Source organism: Lepidochelys kempii, chromosome 24 (assembly GCF_965140285.1).
Source record: "Lepidochelys kempii isolate rLepKem1 chromosome 24, rLepKem1.hap1, whole genome shotgun sequence".
Lineage (NCBI taxonomy): Eukaryota > Metazoa > Chordata > Testudines > Cheloniidae > Lepidochelys > Lepidochelys kempii.
In genome coordinates, this window is record NC_136403.1 from 4,010,397 (window position 1) to 4,021,305 (window position 10,909).

The 10,909-nt window shown below is 55.3% G+C and overlaps 1 protein-coding gene across 1 annotated transcript; it reads left to right on the top strand.

The window, feature by feature from the left end:
* The first annotated feature begins 497 nt into the window (after positions 1-497).
* Positions 498-7,973, top strand: SH2D2A (SH2 domain containing 2A). The gene is made up of 9 exons (XM_078850573.1): positions 498-670; positions 1,299-1,452; positions 2,687-2,916; positions 3,401-3,490; positions 3,894-4,059; positions 4,695-4,898; positions 5,010-5,519; positions 6,286-6,441; positions 7,933-7,973. The coding sequence occupies exons 1-8, from the start codon at positions 498-500 to the stop codon at positions 6,439-6,441; spliced, it is 1,683 nt and encodes a 560-aa protein (XP_078706699.1). The 3' UTR covers positions 7,933-7,973.
* The last annotated feature ends 2,936 nt before the right edge of the window (positions 7,974-10,909 follow it).

A 10,909-nucleotide genomic window follows, 5' to 3' on the forward strand; every position in this document is an offset into this window, starting at 1 on the left:
GTCTTATTGCTTCCTCAGCGAAGATTCAGCAAAGCAGGGGCATTTATTTTGCATCTTTTTGCTAGGGCGAGGAAGATGCTCCATGTTCTTTCTACCCTTCCTCACACCTCTAGAGCAAGGTGGCTGCATTTGGAAACTGCACCCTGGGGGATTAATTCTCTCCCCCTCAACCCCCACGGCATCATGGGCACCTGGGGAAAGCAGGCACCAAGGGCTACCTGCAGGGTGCACTTCTGCCTACTCCAAGAATTCAAAAGTCGTGATTCAGAGCCCAGAAAATCATGAGATTTTGTTTAAAACAATAAGACATTTGGGGAGCTTTTTATTTGCCTTCTAGTTTTCTGGGCCTTTAGGATTAAACCAGGGCTCATATTTTGAAAAAAAATATACACACATCCCAAGCTAGAAATGTATTTTAACAAAGAGAGAGGGAGCTGGGAGTCTCACCTCATCACAGGACTCCAGGAGCTGCGGCTTGGTGAAAAACAACCCGTATCATGAGAGTAGCGATAAAGGCCCAAGCATTGGCAGATGCGTGGAGAATCCAGCACCGCAAGGCTTTACGGAAGGGTGCAAGACATCAGAGTGCCCCCTTGCAGCAGAGCACAGCATTGCAGCCACCCTGGCTCAGTTTCCCCAGCCTGCTCCAGCTGCAGATTGGACTCGGCAGGTAATGAGTTCAACCTCTTCTGGAGTAACAGCATCCTTTAGACTTAGGCTGACCAGAGCCCAAAACAAACTTCTTTCCTGCCAGGTTGTTCCCATCTGCAAGGGCTCAGGCTAGCCCCACCTCACCTCCATAGGAACAGAACAAAGCAGCCGCAATCAGCACCAGCTGCTGGGCTCTCCACCTCTGGGGTCAGGTGTAACAAGGCCAGGCTAATGGAACAGGGCTGGCTGGAGACCTTGGTTCTAATCCTAGCTCTGGCTTGCTAGGTGTGGCAAGGTACATCCCTGCTCTGTGCCTCAGTTTCCCCATCAACAGATATTCTTATGGCTCGGAAGGTCTATGGGAAGCAGGGCAGTGGATGCCGATCTACATTGCAGGCCAGCTCCACCTCCTTTTCCCCGCTCAGTGCAGTCCCCTGAGGGGGCTTGCATAATGGGGCCAAAGGCCAGGCAGGAAAGAGACCCGGGATGGGGACGAGAGCTGCAGAGAAGACTCTTGCACCCGCAGGAGTGCAGGGGGATGGGAAGGTTTCTGAGCCTACAGGGGGGCCTTGCTGGAGGATCGAGCCCTGTTTGTTTCCATCCCCAGGGGCTGACGTCTGGGATAATCAGGGACCCCTCCTCTTCAGCACATTTAAACCCAACGGTCTCAGCAAAGACAACAACGCGGACGAGCTGGCCCAGCTGGATGGTACCAGTGCTGGGCTCAGCAGGGCGCCAGCCGGGGCCCAGAAAGAGAAGCAGCCTCCTGGCTCTCAGAGGGACCAGGGCACCTATACCAGGGTAGGAATCAGCAGCTCTCGATCCAGCACCTTGCGGCTCCGGGTCACGGCACCACAGTCCCGAGAGGTGTCGGACTGGCCATTCTCCAGTTGCTCGGGACTGTGCAGGGCTCTGCGGTGTGGGGGGAGCGTCTGGCGGGTGCAGAATGAGGGGAGCTGGGGGAGGGTGCCCTGGGTGCCTGTCTGCTAGAGCGGGTTAAATAATGGAACAAATGTGTGTGCTGGGGGGGAAATGCATCGGGTACTGTATTCAGCCCACTCTTCTGTCCAGCCGTCTGTCCAGCCACCCATCTGTAACGAGGCACTCACCCTACAGCATCCATCCACTCACCCACCCACTCCACAGTATCCATCCGTCTACTCCGTACTGCCCGTCTACCCGTCCATTCATTCGTCTGTCTGTCTGCTCTACCGTATCTGTCCAACCATCCACCTTCTGTCCACCAGTCCATATGTCTATTCACTGTACAGGATCTGTCCGTCAATCCATCCATCCATCCTTCACTAGTTGTCCATCCATCCACCTTTACAGTATCTGTCCATCAGTCTATCCATCCATCCATCCATCCATCCTACCCTGTCTATCCATCCAACAACCCTACAGTATCTGTCCATCATCAATCCACTCTAGAGTATCCATTCATCCATCTGTCCACTCTATAGTACTCATCCATCCGTCCATCCTTCTGTCTCCCCCCTCCTGTATCTATCCATCCATCCACTAGTCTATTCACCCGAGAACCCTACAGTATCTTTCCATCCGTCCGTCCGTCCTGGCTCCTGGAGGGGGAGTATTTTTAATCGGCCTGGGACACCTGCCTGGCCCAGTGGCCCGCTCATGGCATCTCGCTCAGGTCCTTATCAGAGAGGCCAGGGCCTTTGGTTCTAGAAGGACAGAAACCCCCAGAGGATCCTCTCCAGGTCTCTGGAAGCAGAAGCCTCTACTTGATAAGCCAGAGATTAGCTCCCCAGAGGTGTCAGCCCAAAGGGAACCCCAAGGGACTGCCAGAAAGAAGGGCCTTGGCAAAGGGTGCGAGGCCCCTCCTGCCCTCGCTCGGCCTAGGCTTAGGGCTCGGTGTGCCGCCTGTCACATCCACCATACGGCAGGGTTGGGGGGGGGCTCCCCTCAGTCACTGCTTGCCCCAGCTTGGCACTAAGGGGGGTGTGTGGAAGGACATGGCCCCCATCTCCACCACCACCCCCCATCTAGGCCTCTGTTGCTCTCCCTCCCTTAGGACCCTCTCAGCTCATGGCCGGCGGCCAGTGCCAAGCTGAGCTGGTCTCTTCTCAGGGACCCCGTGCAGGGAGCAGAGACGCAGGCGAGGCTGGGGCCCAGGCTGGACCCTCCCGAGGCCCCGTCGGCGCTGCAGGCCCGGACCCGGGCATGGTTCGAGCGCACGCAGGCGAGCCGGATCTGCCAGCAGGGGCAGCTGCCGCCCTGGTTTCACGGCTTCATCAGCAGGAGGTGAGGGGCTGGGGGCGCCTGGCAGGTACCCGGCGCCGGCGGTGGGAGGTACGTGGCTCGGCCCCACAGCAGCATCCCCTGGACCCTGGGGCTGTTCCCACAGGCAGCGCCACGCCCTGCTGCCACAAATAGGGCTAAGGAAGGAGTTTCACCCTCCTACCTAAATGAAGGGAGCGGCAGTGGGGAAGGCCAGGGAGCCAGGACTCCTGGGTTCTTTCCCCAGCTCCTCTCCTAACAAGCTGGATTTGCCCCCACTCGCTGCATGCCAGAACACAGGAGGCTGCGAGCCTGCAGGAGTCCCCATGCCTAGACTGCCCCTTTCCAAGCCTGGCGGGGGGCTGGGGGGGGCTGAGATATTGTTCCCGAACTACCAGCAGCTCCTACCCCAGCCCTACCAAGCCACATCTCTTACCCAGGAGCTGCTGCCCCCTCGCTTGGCTTCCCACCTGGATTATTTCTGACCTCGTTTGTCCTTCCCACACAGGGACACGGAGCAGCTGCTGCAGGAGAAGCCGCTGGGCTCTTTCCTGATTCGCTTCAGTGAAAGCACCGTGGGATTTGTCTTGTCGTACAGGTGAGGTCACCTGGCCGCCCCTTGCTCCTAAGCCAGCCCCGCAGGTGAGATCTCCAAGCTGCCCCAGCCCCACTCGCTGCTCTCTGTGCTTCGCCAGGCCCCCATCGATGCTGGTTGCTGAGCGCCGCGCTGTGTAGGGCCAGTCGGTCTCTCAGAGCTGGGGATCGTTGTTGTTACATGGCCCAGCTGCCTGGGGGGCGGTGGGGGACAAGGAGCCACACAATGCTGGTGTTGTGGGTATCGTGAACGTGGGAGCGCCTCTTCCAACCCCGCTGGCCTCCCCGGTTCCTTGAAGACCTGGACGCCACCGAGCCAGAGCCACTGGGTGGAAGTAGCGCAATTCCCAGTCACTCCGGTGTGGATGGAATTTCACCCCCTGTGTTGATTTCTCTCCGGGCTCCAGGGGCAGAGATCGCTGCCGGCACTTCATCCTAGATCAGCTGGAAGACGAGTGCTACGTGATCCTAGGAGAGAACAGCGCCCACATCGAGCTTCAGGGTCTGCTTCTGCACTACACCACCGCCCCCGTCACCCCCTACGATGAGTTCCTGACAGCACCATGCCCCAGGGTAAGAGAGCGACTCGCCCAGAGCGCCTGACATCCCACTGCGCGCCCAGGGATCGCTGGAATGCCGCAACTGCCGTCATAAGAAAGGCATGGGGATGTGCTGGCTGGCTGGTGTCACCACTGCCCTCTGCTGGAGGGGATCAGAATTGTTCCGCTGTGTGTCATAGGCCCTGTACTGTTGATGGGGATTCCCCAGGCCAAGCAGCATGGGTCTGGGCTTGTGCAACAGGAGGGGCTGAGGTCAGCACCATGACAGCCGTGGAATGCGAGGCAGTCACAGATGTTACAGTAATTAGCACCTGAATGAATTGTCCCCCCCTCGCCCCAGACATGCAGCAGTGCAGAACTATCCCCGGTGCACTGGGAGTATTTCCCCACCATGAGGCAATTGAAAGGCAAGTTGGTCCAGGTGGCACAGTGAATCAGTGACATAGAAGCTGGGAGTCCAGCTACCCTGTGCTCTGTTGTCCCCATTACGCCCTGCACCCTAGGAAGAGAACCCAGGTGTCCTGACACCCAGCCCTGTGCTCTGTTGCAGTTTGTAATTTTTATTGCCGTAGCACCTAGGAGTCCCAGTCATGGAACCCCAGACCTAATGCCACGTCTATCGCTCAGGAGCTTTTCCCTTTGCCACAGGGCGACAAGAGCCGAGAGAGTGGTGGGATCCCGGCTGGAGCTGAAGCAGGGTCTGGTGCCCCACTCGAGCCAGCAAATGTCCCCCCAGCAGCAGGCGGCCAAGCATACAGCCTGGTTCTCAGACAGCCCCAGGCCCCCGGCCAACAGGGCCATCCCTGCCCGCTGGCTGCAGAGCAAAGGAACGAGGGAAGCCCTTCCAAGGAGGTAAACGTGGACACAGACAAAGAGGGGAGGAGCAGGGCTGCTTAGACGGAAGCTGACTTCATTTCATTCCTCCCTTAGGCTCCCTGTGCCATTCCCCTGCTCCCCGCCAAGGCTGGCCCCACTCCGAGGCCGAGCAGCCCTGTGCAAGAGGCAGGGGCCTCTGTGGAGCCCTACGCCCACGTCAGCAAAGTGCCCGTCCCCACTGAGCAGCCCACACCGGCCCAGCCCGCAGAGGCCAAGTACCAGCAGCTAATGCGCTTCCACACCTACGCCGAGCCCTGCGAGGGCTTCCCGCCCCCTGAACGCCGCATCTACTGTGAACCCGACGAGCCCATCCCCTTCTACGCCATGGGACGAGGCTCGCTGCCCAGCCCCGACCCCGAGAACATCTACGCGGAGGTAGAGCTGGCGTGCCGGTCCCGGCCCCAGGCTCTACCCAGAGTGCTGCAGGACACGGCGTCCACCTTGCCTCGGGGCTCATCCAGACCTCCCGCCGAGCCGTCCCCAGGACACCGCAGGCTCCTCCGGAGCACGTCGGGGCAGGGGTCCCGGAGGAGGCGGTTGCCTGCAGCTCTCGCCATCAAGGGGGCCCAGGGGAGGCCATCTGGGCAATCCTCAGAGGTGGGTGCCACGTGGAAGGACAAGTGGGGAGCGGCACTTTAAATGGCCACAAGGGGGCAGGATAAGTTGAGTCTGATGGGCCCTGAAACACACTCGGGGCGCCGGTTCACATCCCACTGGTTATTCACGCTTGCTGGCTGTTTGGGGGCCTGTGTGCAATGAGTTTGGTGGGGCTCAGTCCCAATCCTAGTGGGTGGAGGTCTCTCCCACAGAACCCACCAATGCTATTTTCCACCTCTGCTGGTAAAGAGACCGCGGACTTAATGGGCCAAGGAGACTGATTTCCCCTAAACCTTCCACTATTCTGAAGTATTATGGTAATGCCTAGAGGCTGCACCTGAGATCAGAGCCCCATTGTGCTGGGTGATGCAGATACATAGCAAAAGCCTGTCTCTGTCTTACAATCTATGCAGCAAAGACAGAGGGTGGGAGGGGGAACTGAGGCACAGAGCAGGACATGACCAAGCTCACCCAGTGGAGCAGTGGCAGAGCTAGGAACAGAACACAGCTTCCCTGAGTCACATGTCAGTGCCCTACCCACAGACCCACGCTGCCGCTGAAGTTAGGGCTGAGGCATATCGGTGGGGGATGATGCATGGAGTGGGGGGCCGTGATTTATGCTGTTCTTGCTCTGGGGGTGCACCAGGAATCCCTGTCCCCCGTGCTGCCCGTCCCATGCCTCTCCCCAGCACCACACGGCGTGAATAGGAATGGCGCAGAGCAATTCTGCGTTCCTTTCACTTTCTCCCTCTCTCCTTCCCCTCAGAACCCGCTGGAGTTTGACGACCCGGTTTACGGCAGGAAGGCAGCCACCCTGACCAGACCGACGGCCACCAGGGGACAGGAAGGTCTAGAAAACATTTACGAGCTGATTTCTGGAGACCATCCTAGCCCGCACGCATCGGGGAGCAGTAACTCATAGGTAGGTATTAGGGAAAATCCAGAAGAAATTACGTAGGCAGAAGGGGAAAGTCAGCCCTTATGCATCATGTCAGCCCACAGCTAGTGTTCACACCCACTGGGACAAATGACACCGCAAAGCGCAGGGGGACTCGGGCCCATGGATCAGATCCAGTCTCCATTGCAATGAGCCTGGATTTCATCAGGGGTAGGATCAGGCCATCAGTGGCTGAAATTTCCCACTGTGCAGAGAGAGACAGAGCACGAGGCCCATGCACCACTGCAGTGCGGAACCTACCCCTGGGCGAGTATCACTTTCAGGTTCTCACACTCCAGCCTGCAGCCCTGCTCCGGCTCACAAACCCTCAAGGGATTGAAGTTGGGGAGGACAGGACAGGATTGAATTAATCTCGAAGAAGGGGGAAAGGCATTTCTTGTAGTAGCCTTTTGAGGGGAAAATTTGCTTTTTAATTAAAAAACAAACAAACCCCATTTGTAGGCTAAACTGACAGGAGCCTCCCTTCAAAGGCGGGTTAAAATTTTAACACCGACTTGAACACAAAAGGGAGGCAGTTTGGTCTAGGGGCTAGTACATAGGACAGAGTCAAGGAACATCAGCTCTGTGCGCAACTCTGCCACTAGCCTGCTGTTGTACAAGTCACTTTGCCACTCTGTGCCTCAGTTTCCCCATCAGTCAAATGGAGATAATGATATTTACCCTCGTTGAGATGGACGGCGGATAAGAGCCGGAGGGTGATATATTACCAGTTGCCCCGTTACTAGGCTTGGGGCTGGGATGGATTTTCACCCATCTTTGCACTCCCCATAAGCAGGTGCTGGGCCCTCTATGGTTCTCTGGTCATGCCCTCAATTCACCTCCTACCCCAACAGATGGGAGCAGGTTCCTTTCACCAGCGCCACACTACCCAGAGAGCTAGGGGATCTTCAGCCAGCCATTTCCATCCGCTCTGCGGCCCCTTTGCACTCCAGGCCAGCATCTGTAGGTCAGAGTTACTGAGAACCAGGCCCATAGAGCTGCATCTTTATAGTCATTGCAGTATCTAAATTCTGTAATTCTTAAAAGACACTGGCCCGGCCTGTTTGCTAGTTAGTTTATCTGTAAGCAAGTGGCACAAAATTAACATTGGTGCAGTGAAAATAGCCAGCCACAGCCACCCTCAACAGAGTGAAGAAAGAGAAGAGACAGAGAACTATGAGATGGAAGGGACACGGGGGGGGGGGGGGTCTTAACCTCTTAGGAAGTTGCTAGATTTTCTCAAAGGGATTTAAGTTTTCTGCCACCTAAATAGCAAGAAGTCATATGCTCCATAACTTGTGTCATTACACACCCGCCGACAAAAGCTGCCTGCAGTCCCTCATATCCCCCAAGCGAGCCCTGACGCCCAGCTCCTGCAGTGCCTGCCCTCCCCACCCTTCCCTGAGCTGGGAAGAGGAAAATGGCAAACACCCGACCCTTTGGGAGGCTTGACACAAGCATTTTCACTCTTTTCAGAGCCCTCCCGCATTCAAGGCAAGCCGGCAGGACACCCCCTGCCAAGGGTTCCTGGGCTTGAGAGCTGCCGGAAAAGACTTCTTCCCCATCAGCTGCTCTCTAAGGATATGTCTACACTAGTGTAGACCAGGGCTAGGACACAGAGTTGCTGCAGACATAAGCCCTCAAGACACTGCTGCTCTGACCACCTCTCTCACGTTTGCGCATGGAGCAGCCTCCTCCGTGAATTCAAGGATCACATGCTCTCCCCCCCTTCCAAGGGTGGGAGTTTCAGGAAGCAGGGAAGATCTTTCCATGGAAAGGACAATGAGATCCAACGCCAATAAAAAACCCAGTGAGGTCTTTGGCTCACAAAGTCTCTTCCTCACAGCTACGACACCAGCTTTGTCGGTTTTCCCATCCCTCCTGCTCTCAGTTGCTTGATACTCAAGACTCATGGCTTTTTTGGACCCTTGATGTTATCTCCTTCCCCCCCACCCGGAGGGGGTCTTTGCTTCTTGGTGTCATTGGGCAGTCATAGAAGCTGCTTCATGGGGTGGAACTACCAAGCCCAAATGGGATGACAAACACCCTCTGGCGTCGACGGAGATACCCACTGACTTGACACCGCAGAGCTGTTCAGATAAGAAGGATTTTTATTTTTAAATCAGGGGAATAAACAGAAGCAAATGGGATGAAATCGACTTGCATGCAGGGCAGGTGGCATTTAAATCCTGTTTACATAAGGGGCAGCTTCAGGGTTTAAATTCCATGTTAAGTCCTATGGACCCTCTGCTGCTTGATCTGTAACCACGATGGGCTGTTTTTCGTTCCCACTTCTCAGGGCAAGAATTTATCACTGCCACGTGCTGTCTGTAAATAAAAGTGATGGGCCTTCAGTGAGCCATGAACTGCCCTTATGGTGTCTTAGCATCCTCAGAGAAAACAAATAGAAGGAGAAGTATTTGATCTGGATGCTGCTCGGCCCAAGCACAGCGATAATTCCCTTCCCCCCCCCGATGGGTCGCCAGGCAGGTTCGAAGGCAGCATGTTCAGAGAGGAAGGATGGTCTTTAGGCTCAGGCCCAGTAGCAGAGACAGGATTCCCCGCCCCCTCGTGTCATCGCTGCTGCAAGGAACAGCTGCCAGTTAGGAGCAGCACGTGGCAGCGGGAAGGGGCACAGAGGGTGGAGGTACTGGGGGATGTGGGAAGAGAGTGGCAGGGCAACGAAACAGATGGATTGTGGAAGGTGGTAGGCTGGAAATGCTGCACGCTACAAGGATGGTTTGCAAGAAGTCTCATCGCCTGGGGAGAACGACTGAGGGTTCCACTAGGTAACATACGGAGGAAAGGCCTAGGGAACGCTGCAGTTAGGAACAAAAAAATAAATTCAGAGTGAAGGTGAAACTTACCAGAAATCCTAAACATGTGAAAGGTCCCTAAGACCCCCAACACCTCTTCCCCAACGCAGCCCCCTCTCCTGGAGGTAACCTGACTCAAAAGTGTGCACCTGGCAACATGGTTACTAAGCAGCAGGCAGCCAGAGAGCTTCTGGTGTCTGCCTAATTCTTCCCCCTTCTCCACCCCAAGACCTACCACTTCTTTGTGGGAAGGGCAGCCACAAACCCCACCACCAAACAGACCAGCATAAAAGCAACTGCCAGGCTCATATGAGTCAGCATCTGGGCCAATAGGCCCCTGCATGATTCAGCTCCACCGGAAGAAGCCATTTGAATGTTCCCTAGCCCTGAAGTCTCCCTTTAAACTCTGGCTGTCCCTTCACACATCACCTGCAGGAGAAAGGCCTGAGCAACTGGCACTTTGAGAGGCAGTCACCTCTTCAGCCCCTCACTGACCTGTGACTACCCCAGCTGTTCAATTCCAGGGGAGGGGGGAACAGTTTTGGTTTCCACCTTTTGCCCAGCAAGGTCACCTCCTATTCTCCGATGTAGAAAGACTGCCAAGACTCAGGCACAAAGTCGCCTGTTTCAGAGTAACAGCCGTGTTAGTCTGTATTCGCAAAAAGAAAAGGAGTACTTGTGGCACCTTAGAGACTAACCAATTTATTAGAGCATAAGCTTTCGTGAGCTACAGCTCACTTCCTCAGATGCATATCGTGGAAACTGTCGCCTGTGTATATGTTTAGAGTAGTCCCAGCTGTTCAGGGTCCTGGCCTTGATTCCCATTAAGACTAAGGCTGGGTCTACACTATAGACTTACATCAGTACAACTGCATCACTCAGGCATGTAGGAAGTCTACACCCCAGTGCCGCAGGTATACCGACGGAACTCCGGCTGTACACAGCACGATGTCAACAGGAGGGCTTCTCTCGTCAACACAGCCAAACCTCTCGGGGAGGTGGAGTACCTACCGCAACAGGAGACGCTCTCTCCTGTCGGTGTAGGTAGCATCTTCACGAGGCATTACGGCAGTGCCATGATAGCACTGTATGTGTAGACAAGCCTCAAGGGTCCTTTTTCACAGCTCTGGCAGAGGAAAGGGGCTTTAAAGTGGGTGTAAGTTACAGCGGTATCCATTGTAAAGCTCCATGCCAGTAGGGTGCAACCGGGCCTTGGTGCACAGGAGTCAGGCCCTGTGGGTTCAGTATTAAAACTGGTAAGATCTAATCACTCCTGTGCCAGTCCAGTTCCTGAGAATGACAAGAGGGTGTGAACAATCCCATCCCCTGGAGAGGCAACCAGAGGGGTGGTTTGGTTCGTTTAAAAGTTTTATTCCTTTATCAAATCTCTTTTCAGAGGATTTCACTGTACAGATAAGATAGGAATAAATTACTCAACAGTAACTTTATTCTGGTCATTGGAACACTCAAAACGGGCTTTGCAAAGTACTAAAACATCCAGGGAACTAACCTATAAATCTGATTTTAAAATACTGTCAGACTTCATTTACCACGTCCTTTTCTTTGGAGGGGGGGGAACAGGGTAGACGGGAGCAAGGTGCCTTTTGGCGTTTTCCTCAATGGAATTGCCGCAATTA